The 20,898-nt window shown below is 36.9% G+C and overlaps 1 protein-coding gene across 1 annotated transcript; it reads right to left on the bottom strand.

The window, feature by feature from the left end:
- Positions 1-827: 827 nt before the first annotated feature.
- On the bottom strand, positions 828-2,899 carry LOC131065385 (UDP-glycosyltransferase 92A1). The gene has a single exon (XM_057999883.2). It carries the CDS (start codon positions 2,631-2,633, stop codon positions 1,086-1,088), a length of 1,548 nt encoding a protein of 515 aa, XP_057855866.2. The 5' UTR covers positions 2,634-2,899; the 3' UTR covers positions 828-1,085.
- Between the last annotated feature and the right edge of the window lie 17,999 nt (positions 2,900-20,898).

The raw sequence follows: 20,898 nt of genomic DNA, 5'->3' as shown, positions 1-20,898 counted from the left end.
ATTATACAAACTATTTGCATCTCAAAATTTTATTTTATATCATTCATTTTTTTACTCTTTATCTGTCTATTTTAGATTTTTGTTCTGTTTTCGTTTTAGGTCCGATGCAAAATTATATTAGTTTTATCTGAAGCATAGCTTCAAGATACATGCATGAAATGGTGATAATTGTTTGGACCAAAAGTAACCAAAATATCCCTACGTATTAGGTTTTTTTCGTATATATGTAGCAAGCAAGACATCATCTCCCTGACAAGTTATAATTTATCAAACAACCCCACTATTCTATTCCACTTTCATGACTGGTTGTAAAAATGATTGGATCCTCCACTATGATTCCAATAAGGGATGAGATTGGAAATTTATCAAACATTATAGATGAAATCAAAGATTAGGCATGCTATAGATAGAGTAAAGAAAAAATCCGTATGTTAGGATTGAAAAGTCTCACAAAATTGTTCAATATAACATGATGTATGACAACCTCAACAACAAACAAATAAATACTACAATAATAATTTACAATTAAATATTCATTACATAACAATGAAACGAAACACATAACATAACATATAAATTTATTTATCTAACAAGATTTCACATATATTTAATTTCTTTTAGTAAAATACTACAAATATCATAAAATAAATATCATAAGAAAAAAAAACAAAAAAATTATAATAAACATGATAATAAAAATTTGACATTTAAAAAAATCCACATAACAATAAATTATCGACCAAAAAGATCATTTAGAAAATGCACGAATGAATATATTTCAATTTTAACTAATGAATTGCAAATACGACTCTCTAACATTGCAAGCATTTGATCTCAAATCCTCGCCATTCAAAGTCCATGAACGATTTCGACATTAACATTAGTTTGTGTACTTATCAAGTCTTACAAGGATCGAGATCGACGAATAGTGGTAAGAGTATTTTGTACCTTGTTGTCAACGTCCATGTGTGGACATTCACTTCTCGGTTCCATCTACAATTTGATTCTACTTAAAAAATTTCACATCGTAATGACTTATTGACTAAATAAAAGACCACTAGAATTTTTTTAATGCCTACAGAGTTTTACAAGGATTGAGAACCACAAGAAGTGTTTAGAATATTTTGTATCATGTCGTCAATGTCACGCATGGACGAGCCTTTTTCGGTTCCATCTCCACTGTCTTTTACTGCTGTTCTCGCAGCATCTCTCATGGCCGCGGCTCTTTCTCTCATTCGACCGCCTTTCTCTTCTGACATCAACATCTTCACCGTCCTCTCCACCTTCTCCTTCGTCAATTCTCCCTCATTTCCTCTGCACATCTCCACACAAACACCGACTTCCTCCTCCAGAAGCTTCGAATTGAAAAACTGCTCCCCTGCGATAGGCCATCCAATAATGGGAACGCCCTGGCTCAGACTCTCCATCGTCGAATTCCATCCACAGTGGCTCACAAATCCTCCTGTGGAAGGATGGGACAGAATCACACGCTGAGGCGCCCATTTTTTAATAACCAATCCCTGCTTTTTGGCCTTCATTCGCTCTTCAAACCCATCAGGAAGAAACTCTGAGGAAAACTGTGCAGTCGACGGTACGCCAAGCGGCGGCCTCACTACCCATATGAAGGGTTGCCCACTTGATTCCAAACCCAGTGCCAGTTCTTTCATATTGGACGCAGAGATCGTGTTTTGGGAGCCAAAGGAAATGTAGAGCACACTGGAAACATTCTGAGAATCGAGCCAACGCAAGCAGAAAATTGCTTCGCTGTCTGCCTCCTTTCCTTGCAATAACTTATCATAGACAGCATCAGATCGAGTGGAAGACAGAAGTTCTGGAGGAAGGACAGGGCCAACCACCCAGACAGGTCTGCCGGTGGATTTCCTGAAGTGTTCCAAATGGTCGTGCTCAAGCTGTTCGAAAGAATTGCAGACAGTTCCCCAGCTGCGCATATTGCGGGGTATTTGGCGAGAATAAAATAAGCTCCACCCATCGGTTGCTGTTGCCATTTTTAAGGTAATGGGAAGTTGAGATCGATGCAGCGAGACGTGAGGCAAATCTGGGAGAGTAAACTCTTCTGTGTCAGTCTTGGTATGGGGCAAATGATTCCACATAGAGTAAAAAAGCAACATGCCATAAGCACCGGAGGTGAAAAAGCAGATTCTGGGTATTGCAAACATGTCGGCGACGTCGAGGGTCCAGCCTAGGAACATGTCACTTATGATGCACAGCGGAGTGCAGCCATCTTCTGCACAGATCTTGCGGATCAGATTCTCGAAATGGGGCTGCAATTTCTCTGCGGCTTCCATGAGAGTAAGAAACTGTGGTAAAGCCAGCGAGTCAGTGTTCTCTGTACGCGGTGGTAAGCCATGATCGGCACTGGAGAAAGGGAGCTCCGCTAAGCGTATGTCAAGGGAGGAGTCTTTTTGGCGAGCAGATTGAATGGTGGGTGTTAACGTCTGAACGTTGCGAGGAGTGCTAACGATGGTGATGGTGAATCTGGTTCGAGCAGCGAGAAGGTAGGAGAGTTGGAGGAAGGGAATGATGTGGCCCTGCGCCATGAATGGAAACATCACCACATGATGACGCTTCTGCATGTGCTCGCCCCAAGGATTTTTGCCAGCAGAAGTCGCCATTGTAGATAGGATTGCACCAAGCAGCTGAAAAGGGCCCTGCTTTTAACAAATGAAAGCTAGGGCATTGTCAGCAAGAGAGCCGTGTATGAAGTGTTATCTTATGGTAGATTCGGTAGTCCTGTTTCGTTGAGGACAAATATTAAGAGGTAGATTTTCGGAGTTCTCTGTACGACTCATCTGAAACACAATGTGACTACTTTATCGTCACACGCAGCTGTACTGCCTCAATGATGTATGCACTGACGTAAGAAAAAATACTCTTACGAGGAGGGTATAAAAAATTATATTGGGACGGCCTGTATGAAGGAATCCAATGGGCGCATCTAGTTTGCACACATTGTTCATTATTAGTTCTTGCCGTGCATTGACCCGATGCAGTTGTCTGCTTTGGGCTGACCAATAAGCTTTGAAGATTTTAAAAAAATTGAGCGAAGATTTATAATTTACGCATTTAAATCTTTTTAATTAATTGAAACATGATTATTTATCTTATTTTCTATTGGCTAAGAGGACGCAGTGTAGATATAAAAATCACATTTTAAGAATTTGCTGTATGTATTCAATTAAAAATGCAAGTTTTGTATTAATTTTTTAGGGCTTATGTATTGTAGCTTTATTTTTGGGCAAGTGTTGTTAGTGTCTCGCGCGAGTGCATTTGCATTAGATATGATGTAATATTAAATGCATATAGCTTAGTCTTTAATGTTTTCATTGAATGCATGTTAAATGTTTTATGCGTGTTGTAGAGGCTTTAGTGTCGTCTTGCTATTATGTTGTATGTAGTCAATTTGAAAAAAATGATTTAGAAAATCTCGTGGGAGCCTAAAGATACTTTCGAAGGAGGGATTCTAGTTTTGTAGCTTGGAGATACTTGCGAAGGAGAGATCGTAGTTTTGTTGAAAACAGTAAGATGCATATGCATAGTCATGGCTTATGCAAGTGCATAATAATGACTCTATTGTTTGGTGTTTACTGTTGGTTAAAAGATATATTTTTTGCTATTAGCATCTATGGATGTTTCTTTGTCTTCTATGTGATGCTCTGCAAAAAGGATTAGAAAATCTGTTTGATGGCAACACACACAAGAGCACAAGAAACAAACGTTAGTGTTAGCAACAAAAGATTATCCTAAACAGGCATATCAAGAGAGATATTAAGCATGAAATAGAAAGCATATAAACATAGAATGAAATAGCTAATCAAGATGCTCATAGTTGCTCCTCCCTTGTTCCTCTCCTCTCCAAGTCCCAAATGAGTGTAGCTCTCAGCTTTTAGCACTAGCCATGGATGCCATATGGAGATTCAAGATGGTTGAATATGATAAGCAAATACTATGCAAGAGTAGATAGTGATGCTATGAAAAAGCTCTATGCTAATGCCAGTATAACAACAATACTCTAAATGCTTCCTCTTTTGCTTGAGGAGAAGGGTTCTATTTATAGAAGAAATAGGGAAATGAAGGGTTAAGATTGAGCAATCTTAACAAGGGTTAGGATTGAAAGTTGGGGATCCATGTGCACAATTGGCACCAATAAAATGGTGACAAGTGTCAACATAGGATTGGGTTGAGAGAGGAGGTTGGAGGCATTAAAGGCCTGAGAAGACTTCATGGTTATCTAGAAGGTAAGGGTCAAGCCTAAATTAGGATTACCCACTGGATTAGGAGTTAATGCAAGGATAAAACCTTTGTGCAAATGATTAAGAGATAATCATGGTCAAAGCATTAAAGGCTTGATGAGACCCTTGGGTTGGGTAGAGGTTGAGTCAAAACAAATGTTTTAACCATGTGGGAGGGTTTGAGGTAACCATTAATGGTTATTGGAGACTTTGGGGATTAAGTGGTTGAAGGTTGAAAGCCTTCAATGGTTATCAAAGACTTTGAGCCATTTAGTGGTTGAAGGTTGGAAGCTTTCAAAGGTTATCCAAGACTTTGAGGGTTAATTTGTTGAACACACAAAGCATTAATTGCTTTTCAAAGACTTTGGAGTCTTTGAGAAGTGACTCCAATTTGCTTAGGAATGTGACAATATTTAAGGGATGAATTTAGGCTAATTAGGAAGGGTTTAGAAGAATCTAGAAGGGGTTTAGGCATACAAGTGGATTTTGTAGGAAAATGCAAGTGGGAGAAATTTTGGTATTTTCAATTAAAATAAAATCATTTATTTCAATTAAATGGTGTAAGTTGAATTTGGATAAATATTTAAATAAATATTAATTTATTTAAATGAGAAAAATGAAGATAAAGCATTAAAATGCTTGAAGACTTTGAGGGAAACCATTAAAGGCTTGAAGACTTTAAGGAAAACCATTAAAGTCTTAAGAAGACTATAGAAGGAAGCCATCAAGTTTGAAGACTTTAAAGCCATCAAGTTTGACTACTTTAAGGGAAACCATTAAAGGTTTCAAGTGGGTGAGGATAAATAGGATTTTAAATAAATAATTTATTTAAAATAGTTGTGCAACTTGCTTTTGTAGGAAAATACAAGTGGGTGGAGGATAAAGGTGATTTAAATAAATTATTTATTTAAAATAATTGTGCAATTTGCATTTGTAGGAAAATGCAAGTGGGTGGAGGATAAAGGTGATTTAAATAAATTATTTATTTATTTAAATGTGAGAGGTGGGATTTTGGGGGATTTAAATAAATATTAATTTATTTAAATGTGAGAGAAGATTTAATTAAATAAATATGATTTATTTATTTAATTAATGGTCTGAATTTGGTTAAGTGAATTAAATCAAATAAATTGAATAATTTATTTAATTAATAGGAGAATAGGGTTAAGATGAATTAATTAATTATTAATTTAATTAATTATTAATTGATGGTTAAATAATCAAATAAATACTAAGTATTCATTTAATTAAGTGGACAGATTTATGTGACTACACTATGTATTTGCTTTTTGTTGTGCTTGAAATGTAGTGTGTTCATAAATTCTTTAGAGCTCATGGGTCAGGGCTCTGTGTTGAGGAATGTGAGAGCAAATCTTGAGGTCTTCTGTTGAAGTGTGAATTTTGATTCTTCTGCGAGGTTTCTCTAGCATTCCTTAGCCCAGTGCCCTAATTCACAGGATCTAAAAAATGGACGAAAAAAATTGTTTCAGAAAATCCTATGGGGGCCTAGAGATACTTTCGAAGGAGGGATTGTAGTTTTGTAGCTTGGAGATACTTGCGAAGGAGAGATTGTAGTTTTGTTTAAAAACTGTAAGATGCATATGCATAGTGCTGGCTTATGCAAGTGCATAATAATGACTATGTTGTTTGGTGTTTACTATTTGTTAAAAGATATTTTTTTTGCTTTTGGTAGTTATGGATGTTTCTTTGTCTTCTATGCATTTTCCTTTTGTTGTGTTTGAAATGTAGTGTGTTCATAAATTCTTCAGAGCTCATGGGTCAGGGCTTCGTGTTAAGGAATGTGAGAGCAAAACTTGAGGTTTTTCTATCAAAGTGTGAATCCTCCATGTGGTTTTGATTCTTTTGCGAAGTTTCCCTAGCATTCCTTAGCCAAGTGCCCTAGTTCATGGGGTCTAAAAAATGGGGAACAAATATTAGTAAAAGCACAAATTTTTATCATTTCATCAGTCTTCTGTAGTTAGGACATGAGATTTGGTAGTTTTTGAGTGATACATGCTGTGCATTATTTTGCAATGATGGTAATATAGACTGCAATATATATGATAGTGATAGTGATAGACAAAATATGCGAAAACAGTGAGCTACAGGTTCAGGATTCAGCCGTGCACTTGGATCTGAGAAGTTTGAGATGATTCAGAGCTACTCTGTGAAATCCGACAAAAGTTGCAGGGATCGTGTGTCAGGACAGTGGCGCCCTCGTATCGGTCCTCCAAAATTTTCGTGTGTCGAAAAGGGTTTTTCTGACTCTGTGAATAAAGCTTAGTTCCAGTAGTACAATTGCGCAACTGTTTCCTGCACATAGAAAGAAAGGGAAATGTGTTGGGAATAGGGGTTTGTCTTCATATCAAACCCTGATCTTTGAATTAACTAAGTGGTTAAAATAATGTAAATGAAAGGATTGGAAGTAGAAATCCTCCTCTTTGAGGGGATGTTGAATTGAATGAAATTGAAATGCTTATACCTCCTTGTGAAGTTTTGTCAAATATTGCCGATAATGTACAAGGAATTTAGATTGAAAGACTTTCACCACATCAAGGAGGAAAGATTCACCAAGCCCCTAGTGGACTTTAGGATCTTACAACTTCAATGATAAGGTAAAAGGGAAGATCATGAGAGAAAGAGAGAACCATGACCACAACTAGTGAGGTTCTCTTACTATGAGTCATGAAAAGAAGCATAAAAAATTACAAAGCAAAGACAAAGTTCGCTAAGTAACTTTAAGTATCGAAAGAGAGAATCGTGAGCAGAGTGTATGGACCCATGTTAAAGTGTCTGCATACGCCTTATCAGGAGCAATTGCTTTAAGGTAGGATACACCCAAAGAAGACAAGCACGCTATCACAATAATTTAGCCCCCAAGAGAGGACAAAGCAAAGGATAATGAACACAAAACACAAAGCATGAGGTGGTTTCACCTAACTTTGGAAGTAGAATGTTGATCTCCTCTTCAATGCTTGAAATCTTGTCTCTATTGTTGCTCCAAAGCTTGAAGGAAGACTGAAAATGTTCAATTTCTCTTGAATGCTTGATTTCTTGAATGTTCGGATGCTTGATTGAATTTTGTTAGGATTTGATAGGATGTCAAATGACGGGGGAAATTCCTCTTATATACTTGCTAGTAGGTTTAACTGACTGATTTTCTGACTTGAGCCGACATAGGAGGGAATTCCCGCTTCAAATTTGAGTTAGGTCCAAGGGGAGAGGATCAAGGGAGGTCCTAAATCGGGGAGTCCAGGGCACCATGCCCTGGTCCCAGTGAGGACCAGAGCACCACGTCCTGGTCCTGCCCTATTTTGGGGCAGGATCAAGGTGTGGGCAGAGAACAAGGTTGAATTGCAATGTGTTTTTGATGTGCAAGAGCATATTCAGGTCTATGATCAGGCCGAGGAGCGCAAACACTAAGGAGAAGACCCAAATATAGTTAAAAACTGCGAGGGGTGCAATTTTAGGACATTACATTTAGCCCCCACTTTAGTGGGAGTATGAGCTTACATAAATACTGTCGGTAATGTACAAGGAATTCAGATTGAAATACATCAAGGAGGCAAGATTCAACAAGCCCCTAGTGGACTTTAGGATCTTAGAACTTCAATGATGAGGTAAAGGAAAGATCATGAGAGAAAGAGAGAACCATGACCACAACTAGTAAGGTTCTCTTACTATGAGTCATGAAAAGAAGCACCAAAAATTACAAAGCAAAGACAAAGTTCACTAAGTAACTTTAAGTATCAAAAGAGAGAATCATGAGCAGAGTGTATGACCCCACATTAAAATGATTGCATATGCCTTATCGGGAGAAATTTCTTTAAGGTAGGATACACCCAAAGAAGACAAGCACATTATCACACTAATTTATCCCCCAAGAGAGGACAAAGCAAAGGATATTGAACACAAAACACAAAGCATGAGGTGGTTTCACCTAACTTTGGAGTTAGTATGCTTTTTATGATAACTCATGTATATCATGTATATGTCTATTTGAACAGAATCGTCCTCATCCCCCAAAGAGAGGAAACCACCATGGAAGAAGGGAACATATGTGTCTTTTGAGTCAACATGAGAGAGACCAAAAGAGATCTCAACGCTTTGCATCATCCTCAAGTAGACAACACTAGGGACAAAAAATAGAAGAATAGGGAGAACAAATAGAATAATGTCACAAACAAGTAAGAGAGGAGAGAGAGAGAGAGTCTACAGTGCTAATGAAGCTAACCAAGCACGTCTTCCTCCCCCTGATCTTGCTGATCATTATTTCGGGAAGGTGGACAACACACAAGAGGAGCCACATCAAGCACAGTAGATGGAGCTATCGCAAGTTCCAAACAAGGACCATTCTCTAATGCTAAGTCACTTCGTTCGCTACTAGGAGTTAGGATTAATGCTTTTGAAAATTTTGCAGACAAGTCATTTTCAACATCAACATATTCATATTCATCATCATAAATATTAGGATCAACATTTTCATCATTAAGAAAATTTTCACCTATTTCTTCATTAAGATCAATACGAATAGGAGCTTTAATAGGAATAGAACTTGAACCATCATTTGTCTTAAGAATTTTACATCTTGGAGAATTAGGTTGGATGTCCTGTTTACGAGGAAATAGGATCATGTCAACTATTGGTGTTTTAGAAGAAGAAATGGTTTGGGAAGCAAAGTCATAAGCTCTAGCACAACGTCTCTATCGGTGTTCTCTCGCACAATGGTTTCATCTAGTCTTAGTTGAAGGTTGGGGTGGGTTAGGCACATTAGGTATAGGCTTTGTCTCTTCTTTTAAGGAAGGATGAGTGGTTTGAGGTCTTTTAGGTTGGACAATGGGAGAGGCCGGTTGCTTCTCTCTATAAGATGAAGGAGGAGGAACCACCCCATACAAAGGAGGAATGGGAGATGTAGGAAGGAGACTAGATCCATCATGAGGAGGAGGAATAGGTCTAAACTTAGGAGGAATATTTTTTCTACCTTTGGGAGGAAGAGGAGACTCATCCATAGGAGAAGGAATGGATTATTCTTTAGGAAGAGTGATATCTCTTTTGTTGGGTGAAAGGATACTCTTCTCTTTAGGAGAAGGAATAGATGCCTCCTTGAGAAGAAGATTATTTCTTTCCTTAGGAGGAAGAACAATCTTATCCTCAAGAAGGGGTATATGATCATCAAGAGGAATGCTAAGTCTTGGATTTCTAGGTTGACTCAAGGATAAAATCATTTCATTTTTCCATTTTTGATATGATCTAAAAAGAGCATCACTTCTAGGTTCAAGAGGCTTGAATTGTTTGGACCAAAAATAATCAAGACAAATATCTGCACACCTCATTGTAGGTTGAAATATGCTATTATTAATAGTTATGATTTCACCATTATGGGGAGATTTCAAACACTTGTGAATAGTAGAAGAGATCGCTTCTATGGAAGAGAGCCAAGGATGCCCCAGCTTCACATGAAATTGATTGGATGTAGGAATAATAACAAATTGAACATGTGTATGTGCAGGATCATGGTGTGCCAAAACAGGCCCTTAAGTGGCAATGAAATTTCAAAAAATCAGAGGTATGCAACTTGACATGAAAAGTTGAATAAGTTATGAACATTATTTTAAAAATATTTAAGAAGAAAATCTATAGAAAATTGAATTTAGTTTCTAAGCTACTAGTTGTTTTGAAAAAAGAAAATGCTATTTGATGAAAATTTTAAATTTCAAATATCAATGAAGTGGTACAAAAATTTCAGGAAAAAGATAAGAATTAGGTGTATGTCTGACCACATTAATCACAATCAAATCATAATATTTTTTTATAAGATTTATAATATAAGTATTAGACTCATATCTGAATGTGACACATATTTTTTTTATAAGTTTTTATAAAGTAAATAATTATTTATGAATTTTTTACTATAACTTTCCATAAACTCAAAAACTCCTACGTTTGACCACCTTAACTTGGTCAAAACCTTATGAATTTTTTTTTTTCCCTATAGTAGACGAAGCATAGGATGTGACACATGTTTCAGATTCAAAAAATGTTATGCGGTTTGAAAGTTATGAGTGTTTTTCAATCAGTCTATCAATCAGGACTTTTGTCAGAATTCAATTAGAAAATAAATAATAAATTTTTATTAAATTCAAAATAAAAGAAGCCTTATATTGTTGGAAAGCTGAGAACGTCCTTAAAAAACCCTTTTCATTTTATCAATTTTGGCTATAAAAAAAGTCATCAGCCACCAGTGTAAAGTCTAGAAAATCAAGGAATACTGAAAAACACGTTTTTTCTGTTGACTTTCCAGGCTTGTCACTTCCAAGCCAAATCCCAAAGAAAACCCAAATGAAAAGATGGAGGGAAAAAATTATGTTTTAAAATCGGATATCCGTTAAAATCGGATATCCATATTTGAAAAAATAAAAAATAATATTTTAGTAATTTGGGCATAACTTTTGCATTTTATATGAAAATTTTGATTTTTTATAGGCGTTGGAAAGGTAATTAAGAGATCTATGATATGGAATAGGTATATTTTCAATTATTTGTTTTAAACAATAATTATAATTCATTTAAATTCATCCTTCATTTTTAAAACATAAAAAACTCACGACTTTTTCATATGATTTCCTTATTGCATGAGTTTTTGTAACAATCATTTCAAAATAAACTGAATAATTAATTAATTAATAATAGAAAATTTATGAGTTTTATCGAGTTTGATAAATTTTGATAAACCATGTTATCCATGTTTGTTCCTTTCTCCACCTCTCTCTCCTAAACCTATCACTCCACCTGTTTGTTTCTTCCTCCCTCTCTTTTGTCCATATTTATAATTCATTTAAATTCATCCTTAATTTTTAAAACATAAAAAACTCATGACTTTTTCATATGATTTCCCTATTACATGAGTTTTGTAACAACCATTTCAAAATAAACTAAATAAGTAATTACTTAATAATAGAAAATTTATGAGTTTTATCGAGTTCAATAAATTTTGATAAACCATGTTATCCATGTTTGTTCCTTTCTCCACCTCTCTCTCCTAAACGTATCACTCCACCTGTTTGTTTCTTCCTCCCTCTCTTTTGTCCATATTTATACATCTCTCTCTAGACCTATATCTATAACTGTCATTGAATACCTCATTCATTCTCTCACGCTCTACAAGGTTCTTATATTTCTAACTCTTCATAATTTCCTCCTCTATGTCACTCTTTCTTCCCTAAGATCTAGACTAGTCTCTCTGCATTTCCTTCTCATCTCTAGCAAACAAAATTCAGAGGGGACAAGGAGAGGCGTAGGGAAGTATCAAAAAAAGGAGAGAGGGAGAGAGGTGAGAAGGAGAGATTAATTGTGGGGAAGAGAGAGAGTGTGAGAGAGAGAGCTAGAGGTAATTAGATGGAAGGTGAAGAGAGAGAGGGAGGGGTGATTGGGGTGAAGAGAGAATGAGAGGAAGAGTTTGAGATTATTAGGGGGTAGGAGGAGAGGGGAAAGTATCAACAAAGAGAGAAGAGAGATGGGGACAGAGGTGAAGAGAGACATAGAGAGTAATTAGGGGGTGGGGAGAGGGGGAGAGGGAAGTATCTATAAACCCATAGGAGGAGAGAGGTGATCAAGGGTAATTGAGGGAAATAAATAATGTGAGAGAGAGTTGGGTATAATTATCAAATAAGAAGAGAGGGAGAAGAGTAAGTATCAACAAAAGGAGAGAGGGAGAGATGTGGAGAGAGGTGAAGAGAGTGATAGAGAGAGGATAATTAGGGGTAGCAGAGGGGAAGAGAGAAGTATTAACAAAGAGATGGACTAGAGAGAGGGTAATCAGGGGACTCTCCCCATCTCTCCCCCCTCTTCCTTTGTTGATACTCCCTCCCTCTCTCTTCCCCCTCCCCTTCCCCTAATTACCTTCTCTCTAGACCTCTCTCTTTTAACCTCTGTCCTCATCTCTCCTTCTCTCCCTTTTTTGATACTTTCCCATCCCCCCTCTCCTCCCAGCTCCTAATTACCCCCAACTCTCTCTAATTCTCTCTTCCCCAAATGCCATCTCCTTGTCATGCCTATCCTCACCTCTAACTTTACCATATGACCCCTTAGGTGTTGTTAGGGGTCATATTGTGTCCTAATGAGTCATATGGTGTCCTATGAACCCTTAGGACACCATATGATTTTTTTAGGGGTCATATGGTGTGCTAAGGGGTCATATTGTGTCTTAAAGGGTCATATGGTGTCCTATAACCTCTTAGGACACCATATGACTCCTTAAAACACTATATGGTGTTGTTATGGGTCATATGGTGTCCTAAGGGGTCATATGGTATCCTATGACCCCTTAGGAAACCATATGGTGTTGTTAGGGTTTGTATGGTGTGTTAAGGGGTCATAAGATATCATATGACCACTGAGGACACCATATGACCCCTAAGGTGTCATTAGGGGTCATATTATGTCCTAAGGGGTCATATGGTGTCCTATGAACCCTTATGACACCATATGGTGTCATCATGGATCATATGGTGTTCTAAGGGGTCATATGGTGTCCTATGACCCCTTAGGACACCATATGGTGTCATCATAGATAGTATGGTGTTCTAAGGGGTCATATGGTATCCTATGACCCCTTAGGACACCATATGACCCCTTAGGTGTCATTTGAGGTTATATTGTGTCCTAACGGGTCATATGGTGTCCTATGACCCCTTAGGACACCATATGATGTCGTTAGGGGTTGTATGGTGTGCTAAGGGGCCATACTATGTCTTAAGGGGTCATATGATGTCATATAACCACTTAGGACACCATATGACCCATTAGGTGTCGTTAGGGGTTATATTGTGTCCTAAGGGTTCATATGGTGTCCTATGACCCCTTAGGTGTTGTTAGGGGTCATATTGTGTCCTAACGGGTCATATGGTATCTTAAAACACCTTAAGATACCATATGGCATATTATAACCCCTTAGGATACCATATGGCATCGTTAGGGGTTATATGGTGTTCTAAGGGGTCATATTGTACCTTAAAGGGCCACAAGACATCATATCACTCATTAGGACACCATATGACCCCTTAGGTGTCATTAGGGGTCATATTGTGTCCTAAAGGGTCATATGGTGTCTCATAAACCTTTAGGACACCATATGACGCCTTAGGACACCATATGATGTTATGGGTCTTATGGTGTCCTAAGGGGTCATATGGTGTTCTATGAGCCTTTAGGACACCATATGGTGTTGTTAGGGGTCGTATGGTGTGTTAAGGGGTCATATGGTATCCTATGACCCCTTAGGACACCATATGACCCCTTAGGTATTGTTAGGGGTCATATTGTCTCCAAACAGGTCATATGGTGTCCTATGACCACTTAGGACACCATATGGTGTCGTTGGGGGTTGTATGGTGTGCTAAGGGGTCATATTGTGTCCTAAGGGGTCACAGGACATCGTATGACCCCTTAGACACCATATGATCCATTAGGTTAGGACATCATATGGTGTCGTTATGGGTCATATGGTGTTCTATAACCCCTTAGGACACCATATGACCCCTTAGGACACTATATGATTGTGTTACGGGTCATATTATGTCATAAGGGGTCATATGGTGTCCTATGACCCCTTAGGACACTATATGATGTCGTTAGGGGTCATATTGTGTTCTAAGGGGTCATACGGCGTCTTATGATCCCTTAGGACACCATATGGAATCATTATGGTTCATATGGTGTCCTAATGGGTCATATGGTGTTCTATGACCCCTTAGGACACCATATGGTGTTGTTATGGGTCATATGGTCTCCTAAGGGGTCATATGGTGTCATATGACCCCTTAGGATACCATATGACCCCTTAGGACACCATTTGGTGTTGTTATGTGTCGTATAGTGTCCTAAGGGGTCATATGGTGTTCTATGACCCCTTAGGACACCATATGACCCATTAGGACACCATATGGTGTTGTTAGGGGTCGTATTGTGTGGTAAGGAGTCATTATGGGTCTTCTTGTGTTCTAAGGGGTCATATGGTGTTATATGACCCCTTAGGATACCATATGACCCTTGAGGACACCATATGGTGTTTTAAAGGGTTGTATGGTGTTGTAAGGGGTCATATGGTGTCCTAAGGGGTTATATGGTGTCCTATGACCCCTTAGGACACTATATGACATCGTTAGGGGTCATATTATGTCTTATGATCCCTTAGGACACCACATGGTGTCGTTATGGGTCGTATGGTGTTCTAAGTGGTCATATGGTGTTCTGTGACCCTCTAGGAAACCATATTATGTTGTTATGGGTCATATGGTCTCCTAAGGGGTCATATGGTGTCCTATGACCCTTTAGGATACCATATGACCCCTTAGGACACCATATGGTGTCATTATGTGTTGTATGGTGTCCTAAGGGCTCATATGGTGTTCTATGACCCCTTAGGACACCATACGGTGTCATTAGGGATCATATAGTGTGCCAAGGGGTCATATGGTGTCCTATGACCCCTTAGGACACCATACGACCCCTTAGGTATCATTAGGTGTCATTTTGTGTCGTTAGAGGTCATATGGTGTTCTATGACCCCTTAGGACACAATATGACCCCTTAGGATACCATACAATGTCGTTAGGGGTCATATGGTGTCCTATGACCCCTTAGGACACAATATGACTCCTTAGGTGTTGTTAGGGGTCATATTGTGTCCTAACGGGTCATATGGTGTCCTACGACCCCTTAGGACACCATATGGTGTCGTTAGGGGTTGTATGGTGTGCTAAGGGGTCATATTGTGTCCTAAAGGTTCTTAGAACATCATATAACCCCTTAGGACACCATATGACCCCTTAGGTATCGTTAGGGGTCATATGGTGTCTCGTGACACCACATGACCCATTAGGACACCATACCATGTCGTTATGGGTCTTCTTGTGTTCTAAGGGGTCATATGGTGCTATATGACCCCTTAGGATACCATATGACCCCTTAGGACACCATATAGTGTCATAAGGGGTTGTATGGTGTCCTAAGGGGTCATATGGTTTCCTATGACCCCTTAGGACACTATATGACCCCTTAGGTATTTTCAGGGGTTGTATTGTGTCCTAATGGGTCATATGGTGTTCTATGACCCCTTAGGACACCATATGACCCCTTGGGACACTATATGGTGCTATGGGTCGTATGGTGTCCTAAGGGGTCATATGGTGTCCTATGATCCCTTAGGATACCATATGACCCTTTAGGACCCCACATTGTGTCATTAGGGGTCGTATGGTGTACTAAGGGGTCGTTTGGTGTCTTATGACCCCTTAGGACACCATATTGTGTCATTAGGGGTCTTATTGTGTCCTAAGGGGTCATATGGTGTTTTATGATCCCTTAGGATACCATATGACCCCTTAGGAGACCATATGGTGTCGTTAGGGATCATATTGTGTCCTAAGGGGTCATATGGTGCTCTATGACACCTTAGGACACCATATAACCCCTTAGGAGACCATATGTACTCATTTTCAAATAAGGAGAGATATAAGGGTGAAGAGAGATGAAGAGCTAAAGAGGGAGAATAACTAAAGGACAAGGATATAAATAGAGATATAGATATTAAGGAGTATGAAGTGAGAGGGAGAAAAAATAAAGGACAAGGATGGATAGAAAGAGGTCGACATATCTAGATATTGAAAAGGAGAGAGGAAGATAGAGATAATAATGAAGATAAAGGGAGAGGGAGATGAATAGATATATAGAGAGAGAGAGAGGTAAAGACAAAGATAAATTTATAAAGAGATGGAGAAAAATGGATAGAGAGGGGTAAAGAGAGTGAGATAAAAAATAAAGAGATAGATAGATATAAAGGAAGAGAAATATCGATAGATAGAGAGATATAGATAGTGCAAGAGAGTGAGAAAGAGAAATAGAGATTATAGATAGGGATAGATAGAGAGGGAGAGAGAGAAAGAGGGAGATATAGAGATATATAAAGGCACTATAGAGAAGGATGTGGGGAGAGAGCCAAAGATATATAAAGATGGAGTAAATAAAGAGATAAAGGTAGAGAAAGGGAAAGATACTTCAAGAGGGTGATAGAGGAAGAGACATAGAAGTAAATTAATCATGTATAGAGGAAGATATATAAAGATAGAGGAACATATAAAAAGAGAGAGTGATAGGGAAAGAGATGGAGATGTGAATATGGAGATAGAGATAGATATTGATAGAAAGTGATAGAGAGAGTAAGACAAATGGAGGGAGAGATGGAGTGAATAAGTTAGATTTAGAGATAATGAGATAAAAATATACATGAAGATAGATCTATAGGGATATAGAGATAGAGGGGACAAGATAGGGAGAGAAAGGAGGTGATAGAGATAAGTAATATATAAGTATAGGTAGGATAAGGTAGAGGAGGGAGATAAATAGAGAGAAGAGAGATTATTAGAGAGAAATATAGAAATAAGGAGTGACAATGATGGAGTGGGAGAGGGAGAGATAGGAATAGAAAGATGGAGATATATGTAGAGATGCATGTAACTTGGGAATTTATTTTTATAGATGGGATGAGAAAATAAGTGATATAAGTAGAGAAGAAAGAGATAAATAAAATATATTTATATAAGTATAGATAGACAAGAGATATATAAAGGATGTGATAGGAAAAAATGAGACTTTGTATGCAAAATTTGTGAGTATTTAAAGTTTTAAAATTCAAGGACTAACTTCAAATGATTATAATTAATTTTTGGTCTATAATATCATAAAACTACCTTATCCATTTGATAGGTCTCTGAATTACCTTTCCAATGCCTATAAAAAATCAAAATTTCAATAAGAAACACAAAAGTTATGCCCATTTTACTAAACTATAATTTTTATTTTAAATCGGATATCCGATTTGAAAAAGTATGACATCACAATAGTGACATCACAAATTGGATATCTGATAATATTGGATATCCGATATTAATGGATATTCGATTTGGTTTGGTATTACCAAACCAAATTCAAATTTTGGTCGACCCAAACAAAAAGTCAAAGCGGATTTTGGCGTGTTTGGAAAGGTTTAAAATACGTTTTTTTCTCCATTGCCACTTTTTGCCCCCCCATGATCTTGCACATACCCACATCTAAGCATTTAGTGCCAACATCAATAGGAAGTCTTATAGAACCAATAGCAGGACAAGAGAAGCAATAAAACTTTTTAACTATCACATTAGTACCATCATATATCACTTGATGCAATTGCAAAGCATAAATAAATTCTTTAGTTATCATATTAACCATGGAAGCAGGATCAATAAGTACTCCTCTAGTGGGTATACCTTTGATTTTTGCACTTATGTATAATGGGCCATTAGGTTCCTTAATGGTCTCACTAGGGTCATATGTTATGCACAAATATTTAGGAGGCTCTTGTTGGTCTACAAGGCTCACCACGCTATTAGTTTGAAGGCTCACATCATTGGGAGAGAAAGAAAGATGTTCAGTCTCAATGACATTATTGGAACGGGATGGTAAAGGATTAGTGAAAATTTGAAGGTTCTGATTAGGAGGAGATACAAATTTGCTTCCTTTATCATTCACACCTCCCATAGATATAGTATTGTTATCAACCAGTTCTTGAATCTTACTTATCAATGAAAAACACTTCTCAGTGTCATGACTAGGCTAATGATGAAATTGACAAAAATATTTAGCATAAAAGTAAGGGGAAGTTGTTTTAGATGGATCAATTGGTTTGATTTGGGGAAGTTTCAAAACATTCTTTTGTATTAATTAAGACATAATGCTATGCAAAGATTCATTCAAAGGAGTAAACTCTTTTGCTCTTTTAAAGAATTTAGACAAAGGAGGCACACTTGTAGCACCTACGAATTGACTGTTGTTGTTGTCATTGAATTTGATGAATCCTTTGTTTGGTTTGAACTTCACAAATGGTTGTTGAGCATGTTATCACCCTGATCACTCAGAGCCATGGAAGGAGATGATTGTTCCAATTGACTCACAGTCAGATGATAATTGTGAAGTACTGTGTACAACTACAGAAAGGAAGTAAACTCAGTTAAAAGAAGTTTATCCCTAATGTCCTTTTGTAAATTAGCAATGAAAATCTTTTGAATATCTTGATCAGGCACATGAAAAGAAATCTGAGAATACAAATGCTTATATCTACCAATAAAATCAGTCACTTTTTCTTTAACGCCTTGTTTACAATGCATTAAATTAGTCAAAGTTACTTTAGGACCAATGTTATTGTGAAATTGTTCAATAAAAGAGCAGGAGATAAAGAGCAATACCATTGCAAAGCTCTATCCCTTAATGTTCTAGTAAACAATTTTGCTAACAATCTTTGATCATGAGCAAAGCCATTACACAAAGTTTGGAATGTTTTAACATTAGTTAAAGGATCACCTTTTTCATTATAAAGTTCCAATTGAGGGACTTCTACATGTTTAGGAGGGACGACTCTAACAATGTCATGAGATAATGATCTCACTACATCAAATGTGGGCACGTTATACTTGGATTGATTCATGGAAGCTATTTATTGTTGTAAGGAAGACACTGTTTGGGAAAGACTATTGATTGTATCTTCGGTAGAAGTATTGGAATTAGACATGTTTGGTTGAGAGGGAGGAGTAGCATTGTTGAATGAAGGAAGAGGTTGAGAATAAGGAGGTGGAACACTATGATAAGTGGGTCATGGAGAAGATTGGGTAGCACATGGAAGACTCATGGGAGGAATGAAATAATTGTTATTAAAGGACTTGCCCCCTTGACTAGCATTTATAGGTGGTGAATGTGATTGGGTAACAAGGGGAACACTCATGGTAGGAGGAATGAAAGAAGAGGTATTGGCCCCATGAATAACATTTGTAGGTATGACATTTTGTGTAGAAGTAGCCATGATGTTTGATGTGAAGGTAGGAACACTAGTCATGGAAGTTGTCAAAGGAGTAGAATGATTAACTTGACTAGGAGGTTGTGTATAACCTAGGTTTTCAGCACAACTCTTCATAGGTATGATATTAGAATCAACAATATGAGAAATACCACACAAGATATCAACACCATGCTTATCACTTTGAATCATTCTTTTTAATACTCCAATAAATGGAAGAGCTTCACTTTCTGAGTATTCTTGACTCATCCATTGTTGAAGATTGTCAAACTGATTGTCCATCTTTGCTAATTGGTCAATGGATACCCTAGTTAGTGATTTGTCCTCATTGTGAGAATTATCAAGAGGATAAATAGGAATATCTGAAGGATGGGAAGAAGCAACAATATCCTCACTGAAAAATCTAGCCAAATTAGGCTCAATTTCCTTGATAATTAATCCTTGGGCAACCTTAATTCTATAACTTCTTCTAACGGGGATACTATAGGTAGGACTAATAGTACTAAAAATCATGCACTAGGGAAGAGAAATTGAAAATTAGGGTTTTAATTTTGAAAGTTTGAAAGGAGGGAAAGCCAAAATTAAAATTAGGGTTATCCAATTTTAACGTCTTAATTAAATTTTTAAGATTTTGAAATGAAGAAATAACTTAAATTTTTAAAATTAGGGTATGTGTAGTGCACCACTTAATTTAAAAAGTCAAATTGACAATGGAAATGTTGAAATTCAGATTTGTTTTCGACCTTAGGGTGACCTAAAATTAATAAAATTTCAAAAATCTCTGGAATTGTGTAGTAAAATATAGTCAAAACAAGCTCTCAAAATTTGAGCAGAAAAAGATGGGACCAAGTAGGTAGCGACTTGGTCCGAACACACAGTTCGACCAAATTTTTTTCCAAATTTTTAGTCCCAACAAGATTTTATGATTTTAATGTGAATTCTAGAAGGATATGGAAATTGGAAGTGCCTAGATATGTAAAATTAAGCCTTGAAGGTCGAAATAGGACACACTTAGGATATTTGATAAGAGAGCTAAATGAAAGGACAACAAAGAGGGCACACCTAAGGGCCAATTTTTATGATGTATAGAGAGACAAAAAGAGATTTTAGATTTAATCGATCCAATTAAATGCTTAAAGGAAGATTTGAAATTAGACAAGATTAATTTAAATTTAAAAATTAGGGTTTGTTGCATAAACCACTTAATTTTAAAAATTTAAATTTGAAAATTTGAATGTTGGAAGGAGGCAAAATGAGTTTTGAAAGTAAAGTGAAGACTCAAATCTGAAAATGAATTCAAGATCTACACAATCCACAAGGTCAATTTTAAAATTAAAAAAATAGGGTTCTATGATTCAACCACTTAATTTTTTATTTTTATTTTGAAAATTGAAAGTGTAAATGAAAACTTGAATCACAAATTTGAAGAGTTATTATATTTAAAATAATCAATCCAATTTAGACAAATAAAAAGCTCAATTTTGAATCTAAAAATTAGGGTTTTTGTGAATTTATAATCTAAATTTTTAAAAATTGCAAATAAATTAAACTTGTAATTGAAAATTTGAATTTTAAATTGCATGCACTTAGATCTAAACACAAAATTCAAAAGAAAGCATAAGACATGCTGGGTTCACCAAAATGTAAATTGGAAAATTGGGAACCTTAGCCAAATTTGCCACTTGGAAGAAGAGGGAATTCACTAGGCTCCAATTTTTACTTGGGAGGAACTTTACATTCACAAGAGGGGGATGAATCTACTAAATC

This window comes from Cryptomeria japonica, chromosome 1, assembly GCF_030272615.1.
Source record: "Cryptomeria japonica chromosome 1, Sugi_1.0, whole genome shotgun sequence".
Taxonomy (NCBI): Eukaryota; Viridiplantae; Streptophyta; class Pinopsida; order Cupressales; family Cupressaceae; genus Cryptomeria; species Cryptomeria japonica.
The sequence above is the reverse complement of the archived record's forward strand: the minus strand, read 5'-3'. Positions and strand labels throughout refer to the sequence as shown.

Coding starts and splice junctions, on each gene's coding strand:
- LOC131065385 (XM_057999883.2), bottom strand. CDS start 2,633: ATGGCGACTTCTGCTGGCAAAAATCCTTGGGGCGAGCACATGCAGAAG.